The sequence below is a fragment of the Odocoileus virginianus genome, chromosome 12 (genome assembly GCF_023699985.2).
Source record: "Odocoileus virginianus isolate 20LAN1187 ecotype Illinois chromosome 12, Ovbor_1.2, whole genome shotgun sequence".
NCBI classification, from domain to species: Eukaryota; Metazoa; Chordata; class Mammalia; order Artiodactyla; family Cervidae; genus Odocoileus; species Odocoileus virginianus.
In genome coordinates, this window is record NC_069685.1 from 50,373,654 (window position 1) to 50,400,914 (window position 27,261).

Below are 27,261 nucleotides of genomic sequence, written 5' to 3' on the forward strand. Positions count from 1 at the left end.
GAACAAGAAATTGAGAGACTTAACAAGCTATTGAGACAGCATGGACTTCTTGGGGAGGTGAACTAGACACACACCTTCTCCAGCCCAAAGGGAAGACCTGCCTCATAGGCTTGTGACGAGGAAGACAGCCGCCCCTCTGGGGCCATGTCGGGGAGAGATTTGGTTTGATGGCTTTGCCTCACTGCTGCCGGTTCGGATTCTGGGGGACACAGCCTTTCAGAGGCTCTATTTCTTATCTTGGTGTGACTGAGAATCTCCCACCCCACACTGTGTAACAAATGTATCATAAACTCTATTTTTCTCATGTTGAACACTTAACTCTTGCTTGAAAATGAACAAGCTGGATAATTAGTAGCTGTATATAAAATTTAATCTCACCAAATGTACAGTTTTCACATGTATATTGAGGGATCAGTACATCCTTTCATATGAGCACTCTGAAAAACAAAAAAGAAAGCTATCTTAGCTATCAGCACATTCTAGAAGTCTTTTACATGTCCAAGCTGTTCTAAACAGCTAACCACAATTTCCACCAAGGAGGCCATTCTCGAGTACCCAGCCCCCTCCTCTGCATCCTCCAGCTTTTAGCTGGCTCCACCTAGTTCTGCCACCTGACAACATTTTCCTCAGTTACTGTACAATTAATGTATAAAATAAACTCTCTCCTTCCCTCGGGCCCTCCTACTAGATCCTTTCCAGCTTCAACTGCTTGGAATCACTTGGTGGCATCCCAGACCAGCCCACTAACTGGAGAGCAAGCTAGCTCTGATGCCTGGTACAGAAGTGGCAATTAGACCCAAGACTCCACTGTAATTAACACGACATTTGGGGGAAGATCCCCTTGTGAGGCCTTGTCCTTTACTCACATGATTTTAAACAATTTGCTATTTTTGTACTCATTTCAGCAGGACCTGAAAAGGAAGAAAACCTGAACTAAAAATAATATTTTAAAAATAACTCACATTTAAAGCAGGGGATGAATAAACTGGATAAACCCTCAACGCCTGCACTACTTGAGGGTCTGTCCTCTTGTCTTCTCAAAGGTGCAACTTGGTTTCCACATACGACTTATGTGTTGAGAGTACTGGAACTGGCTAAGACCAGATGATGCCCCCTTCTAATGTCAGACCAAGTAGAATGACATTCCCAAAGGGAGACGAGAGGAGGGAAGTGAGTGGAGAGGAAGTGTGCTGGTTTGGGGGCAATCTCAAGGGTTATAATAAAGTGGAATGTCTCCGAGGGACCGTGGGCCCCACACGTGCTGAATTTTGCAAATATGGTGTAGTTTCCTTATTTAACGACTTACATCAAACAAATGGGAAGAAGAAATTAAAGGGCAGCCTGGCGTTGATGGTTGGCGGAGCTCTGAAGCCTGCCTCTGCAGGTGCAGACACATCCACAAAAGTAACCGCAGTGGAAATAAGAATTGTCCTTTCATTTCCTGAGTTGGTCTGTAATACAAAATCAGAGTGATGCAAGCCTCGCCCTCCAGTGTGTTATCAGGATAACAAAGATGGGACAGCTTCCATGTCCTTCCTCACCCAATAGCTGTCAGTTCATGAATCTGATAGGTACGTGAGGGCTCATCAGTCACTAACTCAGAGAAGAGAGAGAGTTTTCACTCAGGTTATCCCTCACATACTGGTGTCATTCATAACTCAATTCTGACAAGGATTTTAAAGATCAAATCTAAACAAGAATGCAGATGTGAACAAAACCATTTTGTTCAGTGGAGGTTTTTCCTTTAAGTAAACGATGACTGCTAAATTGTTTTAAGAATCCAGATTGTTTAAATTTTAATTATTTTTACAAAATAATAAATTTCACCTATCACAGCTGAGTTTTGTCTGGCCTCGTGTCTTAACCTGTATCTTTAAAATTAGGCCTACCTCAGGAAAGGAAGATGAAATTAGATTTGCAGTTACATTGACTATTTTAGCCTGTGGGTTCAATAAGGATCCGTATTTAGTCCATCTCACTTCTACCGTCAGAGCCACTGGGAGCTGGCAGGAATCCTGTACAATAATATGCCATTAATCAGTTTGAGTATTATACAACCTTAAGTCAAGCTTAATCTGCAGTTCAGAGTTTTAATTATAAAATGTTTCCCATATTACAAAATGTTCTGAACAAGAGAATGAATAGACTCTAGAAGTTCAGATAAAAACAGCTTAGAAGTAGCATGTGTTTTAAAAGTACTCAATGCTCCAAAAAAAAAAGCATAATTTTTACAGCCTTTCCTGTTTCTAAAGAGACCAGCATTACCTGGGAGTTGTACCCCCAACCATGGACCCTCCAGGGCCCTGACAGGTCTAACTGCACTCACCCATTTACATCTACCTCAGAGATTCCTTAGGAAAGGAGTTGGCATGGGGGGGGCGGGGAGGAAAGGGAATACAGTATTATTAACAGTCAGAAACTAAACCTGACTGCATATCATGTTAAAATGTACTTAGAGGAAATTCAAGTCCTTTCTTTTTGCTTATCTGATTTCATAGGTTGGCAATTAAGATGTTACATCAGGGTATACAGGCGCTGTCCTAAGTTTTCAAAGAAGTTAACTCTCACTCTCAATGGAGGGCACTGGTGGCACAACGGAGCTGCCCAGTTCAGGCCTGGACACCGGGAGCTGGGCCTGAGACCTCTGCCCCAGGGTCTTTGTTTGCTCAGTCCTACAGGGAACATGGTGAAGGGGGCCTTCCAGACCTCTTTCCTGTTTTACAGTTTCTTCATTTGGCAAATGTGATCATGTTAAAGCTGCCCGATGGGGAGATGGAATTCCATTGGAGTATTCTACTTTTTGTGTATGTATGTGTGAAATTTTTCCACAATGAAAGGTTTTTAAAAATACATTTCTTGGGGGCATGCAAAGCTAGCATACCTGCTAAATTTGGTGCTGGCCAAAAAGGCAAGGGCGGAATTCCTTGGCTTAGCACTGTCTCTTAAGAAATTTGCAGGCTCAAAAATCCTTGAGAATATCCTGTCATTAGAAGATGCAACACGTAGCTGGTGTCAGCTGAGCCCAGCAGATGCTCTCGTGCCGGCTCTGCCTGGAAGGCTGGGATGAAACCCGCACCGGGCCCTCTGAGCTCCCGACTGGCACAGACCCCGGCAGTGCGTGTGTCCACGCTGCTGCATCTCCCGCCACAACTTATGTCTTCCCTTCTGAGGGAGAAGTAACAACTGGACATCCTAATCCATCTGGAAGAAGCTGGAAGCAATCTGCCTGGTTCACTGAGGCGGCAAAGCTGAGCCAAGACTTAGCTGAACCGCAGGGACTGAGTAATCACGGGTCTCTGGTGGGGACTCAGTGGGGAGGGTGCGATCGGAGCTAGTGAGCTAGTCCTCACCCCATTGTCCCCATGCTATAAATGTGCTAGGCAGATAATGAGAGGCCTGAAGAAACGGTGACAAGAAAAAGCCGGGCAATTAAAGGATAAAGATGGAGAGCACGCCTCCGCTGAAGGGGCCGGCCCACACTCTGACTGCTGAGACAAAAGAAAAAGGTGGGCAGAAGAACCACATGTGATCTGGAACCTATTTGTAGGATGTCAATTTCCATTAAACTCTTCTGGGAACTTTAGAATTGAAAGCTCTCATGGGTGGAGTGCTTTTATAGACCAGGGAACAATGGATGGGACAGCTCTGCAGATGGGATGAAGTCTTATTGAAACAGTCCTAACACTTCACCTATCATATCATGATACCTAGAGAAGACCTTGCATAACACCAACAAGGAACAGAATGGTGACTGGTAGTGGTCCCCACTTATAGAGTGACCACTAGGCACCATAAATGTTACCTGATTTTAACTCTCAACAAGCCCTGAGGGCAGTAATACAGCTATGACGAAAAAGAGGCTCAAACCCGTAAAAATCGCTGGCTGAATCGCTGCTAACTACAGGCAAAATCAGTATTCAAGATCCAGGCCCATCTGACGACAAAGTCCAAACTCCCACCCACAGCCAACCACCCCCTCAACAGGTGCCCCCCGCCTCCCCACTGCCTCTGTCTCCCCACAGTGAGAGGGGCAGGTGCACACAAAGTGGTCTTCAGCTTCTCCCCATTTACCTTCACATGGGACGTCTGGGTGATGAAATAGACGGGCACCCAGTCCAGCACATCCTGGGCCTGGGAATTTCCAAAAGAGGCCACATAATCTGGGAAGCCCTGACCCTTTAGCAGGCTCTTCATCTTCTGCGCTACCAGCCGACACGTGAGAGCTTTGGTCAGTCTTTTGGGAAGGAGAATGAGGTCAAATGAGGTGACTGTTCAAACCTACAGTTTCTTTTTTTTTAATAAATGTCAAGGTCATGTTTAATTATGACATTTCTCTAGCACACAAAAAGTACTAAAAATAAGAAACAAGGGCATCTGTCTCAAGGTATTAGCCATCTTTATGTTACATTGGCCAAATACCTTACTTTAATACAGTGTTAGTACCCATAATATCTCTGATTATAGAATACTGTACCTGCAGTGTTTTTATTTTTACATTCCTCAACAGTACACATATTCTCTCTAGTTTCTTTTTTCACTCTCCAAAAAGGGGATTATTTGAAGTTAAAGTGTTTCTCACTTTGTGTAATTGTGGTTAGCCAGGGAGATGAATCCAAAACAAAGTTTCCCAAACTATATTCCATGGAGAAGCTCTGTACAAGAAGGGTTCCATGGCCAAACATCTGGGAAATATTACATACCCATGTCCCCACTGAAGTACACTGACATACTAAAGAGTCTGAGAAGTGTTTACTTAGTAAGGAATCATGTTTTGAACTTTAATTTGGTGTTTCCCAAACATATTAAACCACAGACTTACCCCTGCTGACATTATGGAAATGTATCCCACAGAACCTCCTTTCAGAAATCCTAGCCTAACACGATCAGAATAATGTAAATGGTGAATTTTGGTCTAACCAAAATAATGGTGTAGATACCCTGGGGAGATATAAGGATGGGAAGCAAGTGGCTTGTGGGGTAGGGGACCAAAAAAGAAAGAGCCAAATCTTCATCTCCCATAGTGGGAACTCAAATAAATAAAGTCATAAGAAAATAAACAAGGATCTATTGTACAGCAAAGGGAACTACATTCAATATGCTATAATAACCTATAATGGAAAAGAATCTGAAAAGAATATAATTGAATAATTTTGCTGTACACCTGAAACACTATAAATCAACTTTACACCTGAATAAAAAAATAAAAACAGAAGTCATAAAACAAAAAAAAAATCAAGAAGCAGCATTATATATGGTTTATTTAAAGATTTGGGGACAATAACTCAACCATGAGTTGAAAGTGATTGCCTCTGGAACTCTGGGATAGGGAAAATGAAGGTGGTAAGTGCTGTCTTTAGAACAAGCCACAGAGCTGTTCAACATTTTACATTATGTTTGACAATAAAAAGATAAATAAAACATACAAAGCCTTGATATTTTTACTCTGCCATATCTGATAAGCAGAAAGAGTTTTAATGATTTTCCTTTGAATCATGACAAATAGTTTATGGTTGTGAGAATTAAAATTGGCAAACCAGAAACTACATCATTGTAGAATAAACTACTGTTACTATGGCTGCTACCCACTAATAATATGCTAATGAGCTTGTCAGCTGATGTAGAAGTTCGATTAAAATGGGAAGGGCTAGATAACTAACAAGGACCTACTGTATAGCACAGGGAATTCTAATCAATACTCTGTAATGACCTACATGAGAAAATTAAAAAGAGGGGATATATGTATAATGACTCACTTTGCTGTAAACCTCAAACTAACACAACACTAAATTAACTATACTCCAATAAAAATTTTATACATGCATATATATATATATAAATAAATAAATATATATACATATATATAAAGTGGGAGAACACAGGGAAAACAATGGGAAGAATAAGAGTGTTTTTGTTTTTTTTGATCAATGCAAATAGGCTCCAACAGAAGCAAGTTACTCTCTTACCTGAGTTTACAGCCAGATTGCATGTTGTAACCAAATAATACTGGGGCCCGGATCCCCTCTACTGCTAAGCAGTCTTGCTCAGTTGTGCTACGAAGAAGAGTAAGTTGTCCATATCTATTCGTGGTCTGAATGATCCCAGACATTCACAGGTTAAGGGAGTTGCCCGGTACTGAAGCAGCAGATTCTTAGGAGATGGTGTCATGTGTGTGACATGAGATTTGAGTGAGACCCAAATATCCCTTCTCTAGGCCTTGGGGATTTTGACAGTTATCTCCCAGGAAAAGGAAAAACAGTTTAACTGTTTTCTTTGATTAGGAGAGCCTCAGAAGAAAAACTCTCAGAAACTGGCCCTTCAAAATTAATTCCACATTTTCAAACCACTAATTTAACAGTCTCAGTTTAAGTGTAAAATCAAATACCTCTAAACGTCTGTCAACCCTCTGTCTGAAGGCTTTCACTGTAAGACACTGCCGGTCCCCCGGGCCACGCTGTCCCACCACATCAGGCTCCACACAGCCCTGTCTGCTATGCAGGCCAAGTCCCCCGAAGGCAGCTCTGGCCGAGGCCAGTCTCTCCAGCCCTCAGGACCCTCAGCAATCAGAAGCGCAGCCCACACGCGTGGACAGAGAAATGAGACTTCTCTACAGAGCCAAAAAGGATATCCCTTCTGAGGCTGGAATCCGGCAACTAATGGGAGCCCCACCACATAACCAGGGTTTCCACTGAGAGGAACTGGCTTTGCGTTTTGCTGAAAGACAGTGCAGAAATGCCCCCAAGTAATTCTCGTTTTAATAAGGAAATGGCAGAGGGAAGATGAAATGGTTTTCATAATGAAATCTGGGATTACCAACCAAGGAAAGAATTTCTCCCCCTACTCAGAACTATAAATATATCTGCGGTGTAGGAGTGCATCATGCTGTATAGGAACAAGCTCACAGGGAGGAGCAGCTTATTCCCAAGTGGAAAAGACACAGGACTCTGGCTGGATTTTGTGACAGGCTTCCACAGGCTACACGTGAGCCCTTTGTTCCAGACAACTGGTTGTAGTAATACTTCTAATTTGAGATTTTTTTTTCACTAATTCATGATTTCTTTATACTTGACAATTATTGATACTTATATGGAAACTGATCAAACTTACCTGAATAAAATAAATTTCAAACTTTTGCTGGAGTGGAACCATTGCACTGCTCACTGCTCCCAGAAGAAGAAAGAGATCAGCTTTTATTACCTCACCTGCATCTGTATATGTGAGGCTGTACGTCACCTAAAAACAAAAGGATATTTCAGATACATCTGTTCCCAATGTGTTTCCGTAGCTGTATTAATAACTCACATTAAAAAATACACATCTAGGAGGTCATCCCTTCCCACTTCTCATGTAGAGAGGGAAGCATGTCTCTCCTGTCCAACCGCATCATGGGAGGTATTAGCTCAGCATCAGCCCCCACTGCCAGGGGCATCTGAGCCTTTCTGTGCCCAATCACAGAAGGTACAAGTCAGCTGGCCTGGGCAGAATGTAAGCAGCCTATCTCTGCAGATAAATGTTAAAACAACAGTAGTAGCAACAAATTATGATGTATTCTTCTTATAAGTTACTAGGTTTGTGGAGAAAATCACACGTGATTACTTCAGGGACAAAGAAGTGACCTCTGATGAGACAGGATAAAGGCAAGCAGGAGGCCAAGACAAGAAAAGCAATACCACTGGATGGGCCAGAGGGTGGCCAGTTACCCCTCAGGACCACACCCGGCTTGAGCCGGCCACAGACAGAGTGAACTTTCAAAGCCAAACTGGGCACCTACCTCAAGTACGACGTTAGTGCAGATTTCAATATGCCCCGCCTCAACAACACCCTGGTTTGATACCCTCAGTATGGCTGTTGTGTCTTCCAGTCGAGTTAGTGTTTTATTTAGAGACCGGATGACGATGGACTGAACCGTGACAGGGACCTGCAAAGTCAAGTCCTGGGTTACCAAACACACACCGGTACAGAGGAAGTTAACGGGCAAAAACAGTGTAAACGTGAAACTCACCTCCACAGGTACACTGCCGAGGAGGGAAACACACACTATAGAACAATATGCACACTAGAATTCCACACTTGCAAAAACACAGGTATTTATTTATATGTAAATACATGCATACATTCACATAGAAAATATCTGAGATGGATAAAACCAAAATGTTAAGTGATTACCCCTGAAAACATGTTCACACAAAAACATGTACACAGACGTTCACAGCAGCATTTATAATAGCCCCAAACTGAAAATAACCCAAATGTCCATCAACTGATGAATGAATAAAATGTGGTCTATCCCTACAAAAGGATATCGTCCATAAAAAGAATCATCCGTAAAAATGAATGAAGCACTAACACATGCAACAACATAGATGAAGCCTGAGAACACGGTGCTAAGTGAAAGAAGCCAGACACAAAGGACCACGGACTATGTGATCTCATCTGTATGAAATGTCCAGAATGGCCAAATCCACAGAGACACAAAGTATATACAGTGGTTGCCAGGGGCAGGGGAAGAAGGCTGGGGTAGAACGAAAAGTGATAGCTAATGAGCACAGGGTTTCTTTTTGGGGTGGTGAGAATGTTCTGGAATTAGATAATGGTGATAACTGCATAACCTTGCGAATACACCAAAACCCATTGAATTGTACACTTTAAAATAGTAAGTTTTATGGTAAGTGAATTATATCCCAAACACACACACACCTACCATCATACCATCAAAGGCACACATACACTCTCACCTCCAAACTACAGCTCCTACTGATAAATGCACTTGCTCTACACACGCATGTGCACATTCTTCACATGGTCCCAGAAACCATCCTCCTAAACCCCCACAATCTCTCTGAATATATGCTTGACCCAACTTATACACAACTTTTACACACACCCTTATATACACACATACTCATGGTGGGATCGTGAGGAAGAAAAACAGAAACAAATTTTTTTAAGCAGAATCAAGAAACCGTGGTTAGATCAACGCTATTAAAGGACATTTTTCACTTATGCTCATCGCCAGTGGAGTGACAGAGTACCAAGCAATCTTTCAATGGCTTGAACCTCTAGATATTTTGGCCTCTTTGTACCATGAGACAAGTCTGATGTTTGCTCTAAATATCTGCTCTTAGAAACCACTGTTTAGGAAGGAACCTAACTTGTATCCATTTGTTTATATTGCTTTGAACTTTGCCCTCAACCATGTACTATGCTGTTTTTAATTCAAAATTACTAAATATTTAAGCTGTGATTTTATAGATAAACAAGTAGTTCTTATGTGTCTGTTCCCATGACCAAGAATACCTGCAACTGTCCCTTGATAGTCAAACCTCTAATGCAAGAACATGGTATTGTTCAAAAGCAAAGATGAGCTGTCATGCGACAGAGTTGCAGGTTGGCAACTCCAGTCACTACAAAGAAAGTCCTCTGCATAACAGGAGTTTCACGCTACCAGGTAATTAGCTATAGAGTAATTAGCTCTTAAGGAAGTCATCAAAAGATAACCCTGGATTCCTTTATCTGAAATGCCCTGACTCAGCAATGATGTACTGTGTTCCAAACAAGCACACCTTTCCATACCAGTCTCTGATGAAGCCATCCCCGTGGCATGTGGGTGTGACTGGCAGAAAGTGAAGGGCTCAGTTTAAACTAGCTCTGTTAAGACTGAGGGAGGAGTGTAAGCGACAAGAACTGTGCGAGGCTATCACCGTGCATTCAGTCACAAGAATGAATCTGGTAGGGCTGCTCTGGTTTCCTGAATGTCCTATTCAATCATATCCCATTCCCAAACTAACCACTGGCAAAGAACTAAAGCCCACTTAACAACGAAACTACAGGGCTGTGACAATCTTTTGTTGATGGTTCAATAAATACTGACAGCAATTCCAAGCAATCACAATGAGCTTCGATTAGTGGGAAGACTGGATCCAACTTTTATCCTGACCCTCTAAGAGACTTTGGAAGCTGCATTTTAAAAAAAAATTTTTTATACACATTCCTGATATTAGGTGACATCCTTCGGAGCTTTGATGCCACACAGATCTGAGCTGGAAGTCCTAGACTGCCATGGCTTGACTGTGTGGCCACAGGATACAGAGAGAAAATGTGTGCAAAACTTCTAACTAGGGGCTTGGCACACAGTAGAGCTGGTCTCCAGTCATTGCTAAGAATAAGGTCTCTGGAGCCAGACAGCATGGCTTCTTATCCCAGCTCTGTACTCCCCCACTGTGTAGCCTCGAGCAAACCAATTCATCTCTCTGTGACCCATGTGCCAGAGAGTGCCAACAACAGGACCGGCCTCCTAGGATCACTGGGACAACTAAAGGACTGCAGACACGCAGAGCACTTGGAACAGCACTTGGCACACAGTACGTGCCTTTGAGTCAAGTCCCAATATTCCTCACAATAGGTCTTCCCTACTTGACTGAACCAGTCCTTAGTCGTTCAATTAACACCCAACCCATGAAGGGCCCAATACCTTCTAGGCATGCCTTAGTACCAACGCTATATGGTGGACAGGGCAGCTGTCCCCACAGACAGTCCAACTTTGAATAGTATAAAATAAATGCACTCTTCAGGACTTCCTGGCAGACTCCGCCTGCCAATACAGGGGACATGGTTCAATCCCTGGTCCAGGAAGATCCCACATGCCATGGGGCAACTAAGCCCATGCACCGCAACCCTTGGGCCCATGCTCTAGAGCCCAGGAGCCGCCACGAGAAGCCACTGCAATGAGAAGCCCTCCGCACCACAACTAGAGAGTAGTTCCTGCTTGCTGCAACTAGAGAAAGCCCATGTAAGGCAATGAAGACCCAGCACAGCCAAAAATTTTAAAGTATAATTTTTTTAAAGTACTTTCTTAGTGATCAGAGGTATTTGAGGGCTAGTCTATTATATGACTCTCAAACTGGGTCCCTGGGAGCTGTAGTGTTCCTCACAAGTGACCAGAAAGGAGAAAGATGGGGAAGTTGGGCAGGTAAAGGGTTTCTGACCCCACCTCTGCTCCAACCAGGGGCTTTGGATTCAATTCGTATTACATACTAGGTAGGCTCTGCTTAAGATTTCACTTGAAGAAGCACTGTAACTAAAATAAGTTTGAAAGTACCTTCACAGAGGAGGAAATCCAGGGCCACACACAGTAGTGTGGAGTCCAAGGTCAGACGACTATCCCTTTCCAAACGTCTACCTCACGTTTGTGTCAAGAGACGTAATGAACTCAGTCACAGCAGGTACCGTGGTCTGCAGTGCTTCCTGCGCAACAGACACTTTACCCAGAGCCGGGCCTCACATCACGTGCATTCTCTCCCTCCAGCCTTACGTCAAGCCTCTAGGGCAGACACGTTCCATCCACCCACTTGCGACTGGGGAGACTGAGGCAGGTGCCATATGAGAAAACAACAGCAAAGCTGAGTTTTGAATCAAAGTCAACCAATTCCACAGGCTCTGGGACCTGATGACAAGGTCAATGCCTTGGCCTCCTTGGGGACTGTGGTATTCACAGGGAGGAGCAGGGTACAACCCCAAGAACAAGAACAACCCCGCCATCTTTCTCTCTGACATAGCTGCAAAGAGACCGCAGCCTCCTGACCACAGCTCTCCAGGGCCACTGGGCTGGGGCCATGGCTTTGACTAGAACCTACCTGCAACTCAACCTGGAAGCTATACTGACAGTGCTCATCTCTTACACAGGTGTGTACATTCACTGGGCACAAGATTTCTACCTTCTACACTGGACAGACAGCATCCGGAGCTAGCCAGCCCTCCTGACAAGAGGCCAAGAAGATATCAAGGGATGCCCTGAAAGCACAGAGGCAAATCACACCCCTTGTCAGTCAAGACACCCAGAAAATTTAATCATGAACAAGTGTGGACTACAAAAAATAAAGGAATTTGAAAGTCTGACCCTTTCGCAATAATAAAAGAATGGTCTACTAAGGAATTTCTCTATTTCATTTCTGTTTGCTTTTTGGCAAATGTTTTTGTTACTTGCAGTAAGGTACCCTTCCAGCTGTAAGTGTATTTATTTCAAAGGGCTCTAAGGTAAGACAATAAGTCCATTAAGTATTCTTACCTCTATTCCTGAACCAGGGACCTAAATAAAAAAGAACAACAAATTTTGTTATGTACAACAAAAAGAAGCACTGTTATTGCTTTTTCAGATGGTGCATTAAAGGGCATATTCCTCTTATTAAAGAGAAAAACATAATTTCCTTAATCAAGGTTTGCCACCTATATATTTTTGTATCTGTGTCATCATAGAAGATTTAACTTTACATTTTCCTTCTATATTCATTTCCTTCAGACTGGGAGCTCAATAACACAGCCCAACAGAGGGTGTCTCAGGAAGCCTCCATGCTTCAGAGTAATTATTCAGTATCTTTCACATGGTCATCAGTGACATAACACTGTGGAGAAGACACAGCTCCCCTCCTTCTGGTCACTCGTGCTGCGCCTGTCCTCATGGGAAGGCCACCATCACCCGCCCAGGTGGCGCCACAGTCTCCTGGTCTTCCTGTCTCTAGCCCGAGCCCCCTGGAGACCAAGCTCCCGACCCCCCAGCATGGCCACAGCTCTCTTCCTGAAGGGCGCTGCCGCCCTCCATTCCTGTCCCTACACCCCCAGTCCCACTTCTCCAACCACAAGATGCCCTATTAGGCCAATGGGAGCTTTTGGGGAGGGGGTTGAGTAGACATGTCTAGGGATGGGGGCTCTGAGATGAAAGAGAATTGTGCCCGGATGCCTGGGGGACTGTTTACAGGACAACTGTGAGGGGTCACATAAACCGGAAGAATTCACAGGCATAGATGGCTGACTTCGAGGAAAGAAAGGAGGAAAGGGTGGGAAGAGGAAAAGATTAAACTTGATTCTGAAAAGTGAAGTTCAGATGAATACAGGTGCCATGGAACACCACCATCCCCCACCGCCATCACCACACTCCCCTCTCAGTAGAAGGAAATCAGAAGGGGATGGGGCTTTCACAATAATCATATGATTTTTAATCACTGAAAAATGTCTTCTCCCCTGCGACCCTCCATGTCACCCACCAAGTGGGCCAGTGGGCTCTCTCACCTATTCAGTTCAGGTTTCAGTCACCACAACCAGGAATAAAGGGCCGCTTCTCTTTCTCCAGCAAACCTATTTCCTGTCCTTTCCTGCGTATTTATTTTATCTGCCAGAACTATAACTTTTTGGTGCTAGTATGATCATTTCTGTGACAGACATTAGATGTTTTTATAATTCTGAAAGTTTTGGTTATTAATAAAGGTTTAATTCAGGAGACAGACATTAGTGATTACTATCAAAATGAATGAATGCAAAAAAGAAAAAAATGAAAGCAAATTATGAGTTAACTATATAAAAATAAAATTTTAAGTGATTATTTCAGTATCTTTGGTATCAGTACACCAAAGAACTGGAGAAGAAAAATTCTGAGTGTCAATCATGTACTGAAATGATTCTCTACTTGTCATATTTTAAAAGGGTATGAAGAACAGAAAATAAACCCAATGAATCAAGTTTTACCTCAAAATAATTCTTACCATCAAAATTTTAGGGCTGCTGTAATAAGCCATGCTCAGGGTTTCCATTTCTTCACATCGTTCCAAATTTATCCTCCTGGTGCACTTAACAGCTTGGTTAACCAGAAATGCTGGAAATCATAATATTCCCAAGGGAAAAGAAAAAACAATTAAAAAGAAGAAAAATTTCTAACTAATAAATTGTAATCTAAGTAAAACTGCAAAGTTATGACATATATACAATATGCTTCAGATAGGGTATAAAAAATTATTTTTCAAATATGTAATACAGTCACATGATTTAAAATTCAGAAGAAGATTTGAGGAGTTGTCTCCCTCCAACCCCTAGCCCCCAGCAACCACCAGTCCCCTTCTCCAGAGAGAGTCTACATGAAGTTTCTTGTGTATCTTTCTGGAAATATCCTATGATATTTTCAGAAAGTGTGTGTGTGTATGTGTCTGTGTGTGTATACAAACACACTTTTTTTTAAAGTATTTCTTTCCCCTTTTGGAAACAAACTCATAACATATATTTCTGCCCTTTGTCTTTTTCACTGAGCAATGTATCTTGGAGTTCAGTCTATCTCAGTATCAAGAGGTTCCTCCTCCTCTTTTTAGGGATAACTCATATTCTATTACAGACACACCATAATCTATCCAACCAGTTCCCCACTAATGGAAGTTGTCTCCAGTTTTGCTCTAACAATGCTGCAATCTATCATTTTGCATGTGGGCCAGAGTTTCTGTAGGACCAACTTCTAGAAGTAGCACAGCTAAGTTAAAGGGAATATCTGTCTGCAATTTTGATATATGTTTCCCAAGTGCCCTTCATCAAGGCTGTACCAATTTTCGGTCCCACCAGCGATATAGACAAGTGCCTACTTCTCCACAGCATTAAATTTTACACTTTACAATCCATTAGGTGGAAATGGTATCTCAGTTTGGTTCTAAATTACACTGCTCCTACTGTGTGAGCAAGGTTAAGCCTCTTCAACAGAACACATTTTCCTTCATGTAGCAAGTGTTGCGTCCTTAGGCCACATGCTATCATCCACAGCTTAGCGGGCTTCTGCATAGTGAGGCTGGCTAAGGACAGGAGAGCCAGGCCTACTGCCTTCTGCTGCCAAGAGCAGTTACTCCACAGAGCCTATGATGCTCCTGAAGGAGGAGGAGGACCCATGGGAGGCAGCTGCATGGGTTGCATCCCTGCTTCACCACTGCCTGAGTAAGAAACTGAACTCATTTTCTCAGTTTCCTCACCTAAAAAATGAAGATTACCTTCCCTGAGAGGATCATCGTGAGGATCAATGGGAAAAACACAAGCAAGCGCTTAACACAACACCCAGCACACAGTTAATCAATGTTAGCTATTGACAAACTTTCGCTCCAGTGACAAAAGGACTTTCCAACAACCTCAAGAATTAAACAACTGAATGGGCTGGTTGCAGGTTGTGAGTTCCCCATCACTAAAAATGCTCAAGCAGTGACCACAGGTGGCAGAAAAGATTTTGCCATGGGGCAGGGGTGAGGGGGAGGGACTGAACTATACAACCTGTGAAGTGTCTTTCAACTCTAAGACTCTGTTTCTAGTTACAAAGTTTGTTTATTATGATTGCTATAAATTTAAACTAAGAGCAAACTCTGTTTGCAGAGAAAAAGAAAAATGCCCACTCTCTTACCTGCAGGGTTATTATCAGTGCACAGAGATGATGTAAGGGGAGAAGGAAATCTCAAAAATGAATCTGAAGTCTGCAGATGAACCCCATACTGCAAACAGAACAACCAACAGCTGTCAGGGTGCTACTAAGGCATCCGTTCAACACTCACTACACACTACTACGAGACAAGCAGCACTGCAGGGATGATTTAAAAACAGCTGTGGTCCCTGCCGACAGGGAGCAAACATCTAGCTGCCCCACCCTCTTCCTTTTAAGGCTGTGTGTTTCTGTGTATGCATGCTACAGAATTTGCAGGCTTTTTTATTCTAGGCTATTCTACTTCTATCCCACTGGAAGGGTATCTAAGAGGCTGACACAGGTGCCAGCAAGCGGGGAACAAGCCTTCTCCTTCACTAGAGCTGGGAGGATAAACCCCTGCAGTCTTTCTGGAGGGCAAGCTGGTATTGGTATTTTAAATTTCCGTTCATTTTGACCAAGTTAATCCATTTATAGGAACATACCCTATGGATTTAATCAGACAAAAAAAATCTATAAGAATGTTTATTGTGGATTATTTATAATAGAAAAACTTGAAACAAATGTCTATTAGATAGTGGAATGGCTCAGTAATAAATAATGACACATCCCTGGAAGGAATACTTTGTATCAGCAAAATGCAGCTCCAACACTAGCTCCTTCCTATACCTATGTTTTCCTCATCACTTAAATAGGGCCTTCACTTAAAGTTAAGTATCCTTCCCAGGATTGTGTACAGTGATGTCTGAAGAGATCTGCTCAGTGCCTGGCAGGTGGGAAATGCTCCAGAAATGGCCATTTCTATAGTGACATGGGAAGATGCATAAAACTGATCATGAATAAAAAAGGAAATTTATAGCACAATGTGGACAACTAGAAATTTCATTTCTGCACAGTATTATACATATATTTCAGTAGCTGCATTAAAAAACCAGGAATATACACCCATCTGTTAACAGTGATTTTCAGTGTACACTGTTTACTTTTTTTTTTTTTGCCAAGCCACATGGCTTACAGGATCTTATTTCCCCGACCAGGGACTGAACTTGGGCCATCTGCAGTGGAAACGTGGAGACCCAACCACTGGACCACCAGGGAATTTCCTTGCAGTGTGCTTTAGTTTTAATTGGAGATGGGAACCTTTCCATTTTTACTTATGTACTTCTATACCTTCAACTTTTAGAACTAGCATAGGTTGTTTTATACTTCTCTTTTAAAAAGATGCTTCCAAAAATTGTGACACTTAGTCAAAGTTAACACATAACATATTTAAAGGTTTATGAAGGAATGGATAACAAATACCACACATCTTCCCAAAGTCTGCAAAACTACACACAACTCTGAGAAGAGGAACCAGCCTCCAGCCCATCCACTCTATTTCCAGCAGCATCTCTCAAGCACTTTGCTGCATCTTTTGAGGTAGAGAAGAAAGAATTCTGCAGAAACAAATGAAAGCTTACCAGAGGATATATGCCTCAGTACTCTGTTAGAATTCAACTACTTAATTTTAATTTTCATTTTTGACCTATGGACACAAACATTGTTTTTTGGTTTATAATATCAATTCTGTGTCTCAGGGAAGCTAGCTTACTGGGAACATACTTATAAAGACAAGATATTTATGACAGGATGAGTGGACTTAAGTTCCTGGCTCACCTCATATTTTGCAGTTTGGGGAGCATCCAGTCTGGTTGAAACATCTGATTCTGGATTTAGTGAAAAACCATCAGGTGTTTTCATCAATTTATCAAAACTGCTTTCATCAGTCACTTCTGGATTAATAAAGGATAATGCAGGTTTATCTGTTTTTAGAAAAAGTATTTTAAATCAAAATAAAATATAATATGTATAGCATATACAGTATACATAGTATTTAGGAAACAATCTTTAGTAGCAGTAAGGCTACTGTGAAGACTGCTGTGAAAAAATTAAAATGTCTCTAAATATTCACTTTCCCCAAGATTTCTTGATTCTTATTAAATAGACTCCCCAGGCATGGCCTCTTTCTCTACTGTGGAAGCAAGAGTTTCTAAGGCCTGCGGGTAAACAGCACAACAGAAGCCAATAATAATCAATCTCTTTCTCCAGTCCATGGACTCATAAACTGTATAAACCTCTCAGAGGCAACTCTCTCCAGATGGCTAGGGGAATGAAAGATCCTTTTTCTACCCTCACACAGCCACCTCCGAAGCCCAGGACGATAATGTGCTCTGTACGTGAGAGGTGGGAGGAGGAGGGAACAGGCTGGTTATGTTCACTGGGCCTGTTACAGTGATTGACCAGCCATTACTGCAGATTACAAACCATAGAGCATCCACCTAAATTTTTAAGTGCAAGGGGACAAAACCAAAATATAAAGACATTCTGAAAAGATGATAAAGTTTAATTGATAAAACCATGAATGTGTCTCTGATCTTGATAAATGTTTTATACTTTGGAACTAGACATCTAATTGAGCTAAAAGCTCATATAAAAATAAAGATCCTGTTTTCATGCAAATACCCTTAGTAAAAATAAAAGAGAAAAAAGGAAATTGAAACCAAAGCTGAACCTGACTCTCAACCATTAAATCAAGAGGAAATGCACACACACACACACACACCCCCAAATAAATCTAGATTCTTAGGCATGTCTACATTTTATAAACACCTTTGAAATAAAATATGAGAAATAAAGCACGAGATTTCAAAAGAAAACGACAAAAGCACAATTAAAGAATATGTGCATGGCCACAGGTTTAGAGTTACTTGCAGTTGTCTGTGGAATGGCCTCAGGATAACCTCTAGCCAAACCACAGAATAAGAGCTTTAAATCTAACTTGATGTGACATTTTTCCATAAAACAACTTTTAAAAGAAAAAACTTTCCATCCAGAGTTTTACACAGTACACCAATATCAAATACTTACAGTTTGTAATATGAACACAGAAAACAGATGGGTTGATCTGGTCGACAAGTTTAAATACTCTGTGAGGTGGGTCTGCTGTAAAATTCAATGAATAGACAGCTGCTTTTTGACTACAAAAGTGACTATCACCCCTGAAAATTAAAAAAAATAATAAAACAAAGTTTTAAGGCACAAGCACACAATCTTAGCAAGATTATTTTAGAACTGTCAGATGCTTGCACTGTACTAAGTTAACAACTACATGGAGGATATTTATGAAAGTGTGATGTTAGAATTGAATCCACTTTTATTTAGTTTATTCAGTGTTAAAATGTTCGGCATTTTAAACTTTCTCCTCTAAAAGTGAAAATATTAAGACAACTAGAATAACCTTTAAGGAAATCTTGTCAAGTATGGAATACAGATGAGAAATTATTTTGATGTAAATGAACCTTGCCAACTCTGATGGAATATTCAATTCTACAAAATTTTGCAGAACTTCATACTGTTTATAAGTACCCAGAATGGATCCAAAATTCCTTGTCTTTAGAATAAAGCTGTCTTCATAAATGAATGTAAAAATGAGAAAAAGTATCATCTGGAAGTTTGGGGGCTTAGAAACTGCGGTACAGTCAACTCTTCAACCAATCCCAGACGTAACAAACCCTAACCAATTTGATATAGATACAGACATGGTTTAGGAAGATACAACAAAAATGAGATCATATTACATACCACTTTAAGGCCTTTTCCCACTTAATATAGAGTGCCCAATAGTTCCCATATCATCAAATGTTTTTGTATTATTATATTATATGGTTTCACTGTATACCAATTTATTAAGCTAGTCCCAATTTTTTTTAACCAATCCTCTACTGTTGACTTAGGCTGTTTATAATTTCTCCTGATTATATATAATGCTTTAACGATACCCTTGTACATACATTTGTATTAATGTCTCCAGTTATTTCCTTAGGCAATATCTCCTGAAATGGAATTGCTGGGTCAAAAGGTAGGTACAAAATTTGAGGCTTCTGAGACTTACTACCAGACTGCCTTCCAGAAAGGCAAGATGCAACCTCACCAATACTGTAGTAACAAGAGACTGCATGTTATCAGTTTTTACCATTTGCTAATTCCATGGGCAAAAGCCTGTTATCTCATTGTTTTAATTTGAATTTTCTCCTTTACTAGTGAGGTTAAATATTTTTCCATATGGTTATTGCTCGCTGGTATTTCTTTATGAGTTGATTAATTTTTATGAGAATGTTTGTCTTCTTGACTTATAAGAACCCATATTAAGGATCTCTTCTGAGTGTTAGAAATATTTCTTCCCAGTTTGTTAACCTTTCAGTTTTATAGTGTCTTTTTGCCACACAGAAGTTTTGTTTTGTTTTTTTATGATCATTCCTCTTTTAATTGAGGTATGATTAACTGATTTTTTAAAATAACAAAGTTGTCAACCTTTTCTTTTATAGATTGCCTTTGGGTTTATCTTAAAAGACATTACCCAGGACTTCCCTGGCAGTCTAGCAGTTAAGACTCCCCACTTCCACTGCAGGAGGCATGCATTCGATCCCTGGTCAGGAAACTAAGATCCCACATGCTGTATAGTGCAGCCAAAAAGAAAAAAGACATTTCCCTAACCCAAGATTAATAAATATTCACATATATTTTTCATTCATTAATTTTTTTAACATTTCACTCTTCTACCTGTTGGTAATTTACTTCAGTGTAACATTATGAAGCAGGAATCTAATGTTAGTTTTTCAATAATCATCCGGCATCATTTACTGAATGATCCAACCTTTACTCCACAGATGTGAAATACCATGTTTACAATAAATACCATATTTACATTAAATACTTAAGTAGAAAAAATACTTTAAGAAAACTGGATGGTGTAAAATCAGTACACACAACTGACTTTTGGCCTTTCTATTCTCTTTCAATGATCTACTTATCCATAATTAATTAATACACATTATATTCATTATCATAGTGTTACAAATGTTTTAAACCTAGTAGTTTGCTTTTCTTATTCAATAATGTCTTGGCTGTTCTCATCTGTTTATTCTTCCAGATGAATTTTAGAATCATTTTGACACATTATCCCTCTCCCATCTGACGGAATTACATTATAATAAATTGAAATGTATAAGTAAGTAATGATTCTACCCATCCCACTACACAGATTATATCTTTCCATTTATTCAAATGTTTTATGTCTCATTATATCTTGGAGTTTTCTTCACATAAATTCTGAATAGTTAAGTTTAATTCTATGATGTTACATTTCTATTGGTGTTATGATTAGAATCCATTTCCACTATATTTCTGGGATGGGTATTGCTGGGGGATTGACTTATTTTGTATCTGGCCTCTTTTCCGAATGCTCTGTATAGTTCTAACAGTAAATGAGCTGTTATCATGGGCATAAAGAGTATTCTGGAAAAACCATGAGTAGCATAATTAAGAAAAGATCCAGCACTAAAAATCTGAGTCATACTGGGCCTTAAAAGATGAGGAGGAGCCAGACAGAGAGGGAATGGGAGGCTAATCCAAGTGCAAAAATGTCATTGGCCAAGGATAGGTACTGTACTGATGGTGTTTAGAAAACAGAGTACCAAAGCTGCGCTGGACGAAGGATTCCAGATGGGGTTGCCAGGAAATGGGATGTGAGAGAGGCTGGGATGGATGTGAATTCAGGTTATGGATTTTATAGGTAATGAGAGTTTTTGAAGGTTCTTTAGAAAGGGAGTGACAAGATGAGCCGTGAGCTTATGAGGAGGAAGGGAGTAGGAACAGACAGACATGAGGGCAATCATGAAGGAAGATTCAGCAGAATGGGACTCTTGACCCCTGCCCTTCCAGTCAGCAGCTCTCCAATTCTGTGCAGTGAATCAGCAGCACATCTGTACATTTCTCTCTAGTCCACCGTCACAGCCTTCTGGGTGAGAGAGGGGCACTTATTAATCCTCATCTGCAATAGCTTCCTTCTTGGTGCCCTGCCACCAGGCCTGGTCCCTGGGATCCACTGTCCACGCTGCAGCAGAATTTATTAAACTGGGAATCTGATCCCCTCACTCCCCAGCCTCCTGAAGAAGCCAGGAAAAATCCAAACCCCTCAGCATACACTCAAGGCCCCTGAGGACTTGACCCCTGCCCTTCCCCACACTCCTCTGGCTCCACCCTTCCTCAGCCAAGCTGAGCTACCTGCAGTTAAGGCAACAGGCTATACTCCTTCAGCCCCAGGAATGCCCTTCCTGATTTCATGCTGACCAACTTCACCGGTCTTTCAGGACTCAGCTCAGCTATTTTTCTAGAAAGACCTCCCTAGTCCAGCTGTCTGCGTTAGATGCCACTCCCTTCAGTTCTCCTAGTGTTTGGTGCAGAAACTGCCATCCACGCGTTTGTCTCCCTTACTCAATGAGCTCGTTGAAGACAGGACCACGTCTCACTTGTGTTTAAATCCCTGGTACTGGCACACGAGAGGTGCTCAAAAAAGGCACGGTGAACTGTAAAAGACAGCTTAGTCACGAGAAGGCAAGGAAGAGGCACAAGTCAGGGGAGCCTCTAGGTTTCTGCCTGAAAGAACAACGGTAGAGAAAGTCAAAGGGATGTTCAAGGATCAGTTAAGGGTAGAGCAGAGAAATTCATTCATCCATTCAACTCACTTTTTTTTTTTAATGATAATACATTCAGAAGTTTTTTTTTTTTCCTTTTATGTATAATGAAGGCCGACTACATGGTAGGAGCTATCCTAGGCACTAGGGATAAATGATATATAAAAGAGATAATTCTTACTCTCAAGAAGCTTACATCTAATGAGGGGGAAAAGACACTAATCCACTCATCTTAATGATAAATTTATAATTTTTTGAAAGGTAAGACTAGTTTATGACAGTTCAGTATATGTAAATAAATCTTCTATGAACTGGAATCTACATAACAAGAACACCCAATTAACTAGGATTGTTAGTTCTCATTATTTCTATACTTCATACTTAGAAGGTCACAAGCAAAACTAACTCAAAAAAACCCTGAAGTCCTTTCCTGAGGGCACTACGAATTCAGTTCTAATTTCTAAACCATGGTGCCACAAACCACACCTAATCTTATAAATAAGTTTTACTGAAATGTAGTCACGCCCATTCATTACATGCCTGCTTTTGTTCAACAATAGCAGAGTTGAAAAGCTGCAACAGAGCCCACACAGCCTGAAGAGCTTCAAGCGTTTATTATGTGGCCTTTTACAGAAAAAGTTGGCTGACCCCCATTCTAAATAGTCTATATCTAAAATTACAGTATTGGCTATTTTTTTTTAAAGAACTACATTCCAAATAACGATCACAAATCAGAACAGATATCTCACTCTCAAGCTCTCGGAACTTACTAATGCAGGAAAATAGAATGATTTTCAACAAAGACTGAACCATAGTGTAGTTCAGGTAGCCAGAAAAATAATCTGACTACAACACCCCATGCTCCAGGCATTTTAACAACATCGGAAGTAGACTGGATTTCCCATTGGTCAATAAAATAGTTTCTCATGGGAAAAACACACTTCCAAAAAGCATTCAACCTATCAAATTTCAACTGCTAAAACTTCATACAAGACTGAATTTAAATTGGCTATCTCTGAATAATAAATTGGTCCCATCCTGAATAAATTAACTTCTTATAAGTGCTATTATTTTATCAAAAAGCTTTGAAATCAGAATTACGAGAACCAGGTAACTCAGAAGAAACTGTTTATCTTGCAATCGACTGGGAATGTCATTTTCCATTATTCTCCTACACAATGTGAACTGTGAGAATTCCTGGCAGATTCATCACTAGAAAGGTATAAATGAAGCTTTCCTTTCTAATTTTCTTTAGAAAACAATGTCTACAACAAAAGCTGTAAAATTAAACTACACTTTTCACCCTAGGCTATACATGAGACTAATTCACAGATACAAAAATGTGACACCTTATTTGTTTACAAATCAAAGTGAAACATAATTCAATCTTTGAACACAGAGATTTCATTATAATCTTTGTGAAAAGTACACTCTCACTTCTCTTTTGCCTGCACTATCATCTAGCTGGATGCAAATAAGGCATAGATACTGTTCTACAGAGGCTTCCCAGGTGGCTCAGTGGTAAAGAACCCATCCGCTGATGCAGGAGTTTGATCCCTGGAGAAGGAAATGGCAACCCACTCCAGTATTCTTGCCTGGGAAATCCCACAGAGAGGAGCCTGGCGGGCTACAGTCCATGGGGTCGCAAAAGAGTTAGACACGAGGGCTTCCCTGGCGGCTCAGTCAATAAAGAGCTGGACACGACTTAGCAACTGAATAGCAACAACTCTTCAATATATTGATTTTGACAGCATGGCTTCTGAATGATGCAGAATTCAGGAAATCAGCCTGGGTTGATTTGGGTTTTCTCAGCCTGGGGGTGTTTTCACTTTCTGTCCCCAAATTTTATAATCTCGGTCCAATTCTATCAAAACTTCATGTTACAAACTTACGTGACAACTGGAATTGAGCAGGCAGAAAAGACACTAAAATCCACGGAGCTGCAATCAGGATCACAACAGCAGTTGACGTCACACTGCGCTGGAGACAAGTCACAGACACACAGAGCAGCAACTACAGAAACGAGAGAGGTGGGGGAGCGTTACAATCTGCAGGTAGTGACTGCCCCCTGCCACTGCAAAGTACCAAAAATCCATCTCATACAAAGGTCCGTTTTATTCTTCCTACTGCACTTTGGGGGAAGTCTGTGAAGTGAAATGAGTCAGTTTGAGCACTTCTCCATCCGAGGTTTTCCCAAATTGGCCAATCATCTGACTCACTTGAAAAGTTCTGTTTGCACTCTCCCTACAAAGACTCTGATTTGGTAAGCTAACTGTGAAACCCAGACACCTGGGCTTTTCAAACACTTTCCAGGTGATGCTGATAATTAAAATAGGTTTAAGAATCAACACGAAGGAAAAAAAAAAGAATCAACACGGTAAATCACTTGCCTGACCTAAGAACCATCGGTTTAATATTGCAGATTTCTAAGCTCCTCTGGAGATTCCAATTCAGAGGAAGGGCCCACTTAAGGCTACTAAGAATCAAAGTTCTCAATTTTGTTCCTCTCCTCAGATGTCACCTGCAGCTTTGACGCTGAGTCCATGTTCACAGGCTACTGGCCAAGAATCAAGCTGGCTCACGTTCCTTGTACTTGGGGTTCTAGAAATATCTTTGGTAATTCACAGAGTAAAAACATGGGAAGAGGTAGGAAGCCCCACTTATCAAGTTTTAATTTTTAATAATGATGACCATCTGGATTTTTAATTCCCTATTTCAGGCTGTCAAACGGGGAGGTGTGGAGGTGAGGGGAAACTTAAATAGCAGCGCATGAGAATGATAAACACTGAACTCATGGTAGTTTAATTATTGCTGAAAGGAGGGAATAAGATCAGTGCTTCAACCTTACCTGTAACGTCGTTTCTTTTTTTGAAAAAGGATTTCATGCAAAAAATAAATTTTAAAAAGGAATCTCAAGCAAATGCTGGTGGACAATCTGTACAACATTCTTATTAGCATTTATGAATTATTTTAATAAAAATGAGCTTTAGAAGGAATTCCCTGGCAGTCCAGTGATTAGCACTCAGTGCTCACTACCAAGGCAGGTTCAATCCCGGGTCAGGGAATTCAAGACTCCAGTCTTCGAGGTGTGGCAAAAAAAAAAAAAAAACAACTTTAGAAAATATATACCTCAAAAAAGGTACAATAATAAACTCTGGGAAGATGAATGTCAGGAGAAGAGGAAATTTTGGTCAGTGAATACACAATCCATTCTTAGAGACACAAAAGTTTCCCCCCTAGAGTTTACATGTTTCTCTCTAGCCAAGGACTCCCTTGTGTCCTTAGAAAATTATAATACCTCTCATGTACACTAATGTAAAAAACAGTGTTGAGACACCCTGCCTTATGTGTTTGAAATTAATCTTGATTTGTTTTACAAAACTTAAAACTCTTATAGATCCCTAGTAGCTGTGAGACTACTAGGGACAAAGCAATAGTATTTAATAACTATACTTAGGAAAGAAAAAAGGGTCTCTATCCAAGATGAGTGTACTTAATCAGCCAACAAGTATCCGCTGAGTACTCGCTGGGTCTGAGGAGCACTCAGCTGCTCTTCCAAGCCTCTTCACAGCTACAGGGTACTAATGAAGAGAGCTCAGATTCAAGATGAAAGTTATCGTCCTTCTCTTGGACCTGTAACCCATTCTGCAAAGGGTGGTCTAGTTCTCCACTCAGAGTCAGTCTCCTGCTACAACCTGTACCTAGGGTGTGACCTAAAATGAGGCAAGTAATTCACGAACCTAAAAAATGGCAATAACCCAGGGACTTCCCTGGTAGTCCAGAGGTTAAGACTCTACCTTCCAATGCAGGAGGCATGGGTTCTAAGTTCCTACATGCTGCGAATGCAGCCAAAACAACAAGTTAAAGAAAAATGGTGACAACCTAACATCATAAGACTGTTATGAGGATTAGATGAGACACACCGCAGATGAAATCCTTAGCACAGGGCTTGCTACATAGGAAGCAGTTAATAAATGTCAGCTGTCATTTATTACCATTACTTGCACAGATCTAACCAGAGGCCCTTTAAAAAGACAAAGGAAAAGTGCAAATTCATCCTCCCATACTGCAAAAACAGCCCTGAACACACGACCTATTAATGATGGTTCAAGAATAGCTTCATTTGGGGGATAAAGTGCATTAACAAATGAAATACTTACATGGATAAAAGGCAACTCAGCCCAAAAAATCTTAAGAGAATTTCAGATATTGAATACTCTGCTATATTCTGCCCCAAACTATCAGTTAACTTCCCTGCTAAATCAAATCAACAATTTCAATATAAAACAAAGTTTTTATATTAAAATAGCAAATATGTTTCTCTGTATTTTTTCTGACAGACTACACAGTTTATAAAGGAGAAATAATGGTTCAGTAACTTAAGTCCTAGAGTTCAGAAGGTCAGCCAATGATGATTTTTTTATTTACTAATACTAAGCCTGACTCAATTAAGAAAAGTCTTTCTTAAGAAGGGATAAAAAAACAACACTGCATATCTACTGGGTTACAGAGGACTTAAAAGGGATTTTTTCTTTTTGGAGATCACAAACCCACTTGTCAAACTACTCACTGCTATGAACCTTCACTCCAGAAAAATGCATAGTCACAAAAGTTAGCACTCGATTTTGGAGTCAGATATCCCCTGAAGTCATCCATGTTAAATCAGATTACAAAAGTCACTAGCTGTGTAACTCAAGGATTAGATCATTTTCTGAGAAATATACTAATTACCCTTAAAGATGAATCTTAAGAAGTGGGCATAACCCCTCACCCTATAACTCCCTACCTTCAACTCAACACAGGAGGAGTTGACCTAGTCATTTTCTGTAAACTAGATTTTCTACGTCTCTTTTACATAGTTGAAAAGCTCAACGTATCCTATGCACTTAATTCCCACAATTGCCTAGAAACTTTCAATTTCAACTGAAAAGCTGCAAACAAGTATTCATTCATTAACACTTTTGGCATCAGTGTCGTCCAGGACCACTGCAAGTACTTCTAAAGATTTTTATATTGTCCCACTTGGCTATCTGAGCTTCGGTTTTCTCATCTGTATGACAGGGATAATAACATCTACCTCTAAGGGCTGTTGAGAGAATTAACACCTACGAAACACTCAGCAATGACTGCACACTCTAAGTGGTCAATAAGCGTTAACTGCCGTTATTATTACATCCTCACCCGGGTTACCACCCCCGCAGGTTGGACCACTGTAGATCCCCAGGAACTGGTACTTGGTTACCCACCGTCCGTGACCGGGGCGGGTCTGGGGCCGGAGAAGGGCCTGGAAGCCCTGGGGGTCTCAGGGGGCTTAGAAGATAAAACAGGTCGGAGAGTCGTCGGGACTGGTTTGGTAGAGTTGAGGCCCTCCGTCGTTACCACCAGGGTTGTCCCGGCCTGGGCGCTTACGGAGGCCCAGCAGTCTAGAAGAACGAGCAGGAGCCGCGGAAAGGCCCGCGGCCCCATCGCTCAGCCTCAGGCCGAGCGGCCAGTGGCTGGGTGGCTAGGAGACCGCGCGTTACCTAGCAACCGCGGCGGCTGGGCGCG

At 41.1% G+C, this 27,261-nt stretch overlaps 2 protein-coding genes across 10 annotated transcripts in view; one reads left to right on the forward strand and one right to left on the reverse strand.

Moving 5' to 3' along the window:
• The window catches only part of HVCN1 (hydrogen voltage gated channel 1), a 32,823-nt gene extending 30,983 nt beyond the window's left edge, over positions 1 to 1,840 (forward strand). For all 4 annotated transcript variants that reach the window (XM_020890008.2, XM_020890006.2, XM_020890009.2 and 1 more), the window contains one exon: positions 1 to 1,840. In XM_020890008.2, coding sequence (XP_020745667.1) covers positions 1 to 66 — 66 coding nt within the window. In that variant the 3' untranslated portion in view covers positions 67 to 1,840.
• TCTN1 (tectonic family member 1) lies at positions 349 to 27,261 on the reverse strand. Of its 6 annotated transcripts, none has more exons than XM_020890000.2 (16): positions 26,961 to 27,260; positions 23,607 to 23,727; positions 18,110 to 18,240; positions 16,859 to 17,004; positions 15,188 to 15,275; positions 13,530 to 13,639; positions 12,062 to 12,082; positions 7,769 to 7,915; positions 7,105 to 7,230; positions 6,626 to 6,711; positions 5,964 to 6,104; positions 4,072 to 4,234; positions 1,890 to 2,015; positions 1,307 to 1,451; positions 867 to 911; positions 349 to 437 (listed from the first exon to the last, which is right to left on the reverse strand). In XM_020890000.2, exons 1-14 carry the CDS (start codon positions 27,178 to 27,180, stop codon positions 1,308 to 1,310), a joined length of 1,770 nt encoding a protein of 589 aa, XP_020745659.2. In that variant the 5' UTR covers positions 27,181 to 27,260; the 3' UTR covers positions 349 to 437; positions 867 to 911; position 1,307. The 6 variants fall into 6 exon arrangements, with proteins under 6 accessions (XP_020745659.2, XP_020745664.1, XP_020745663.1 ...); XM_020890005.2 differs by lacking the exon at positions 26,961 to 27,260 and adding an exon at positions 21,515 to 21,676 and having other exon boundaries at positions 16,859 to 16,974; positions 23,607 to 23,693; XM_020890004.2 differs by lacking the exon at positions 26,961 to 27,260 and adding an exon at positions 21,515 to 21,676 and having other exon boundaries at positions 23,607 to 23,693.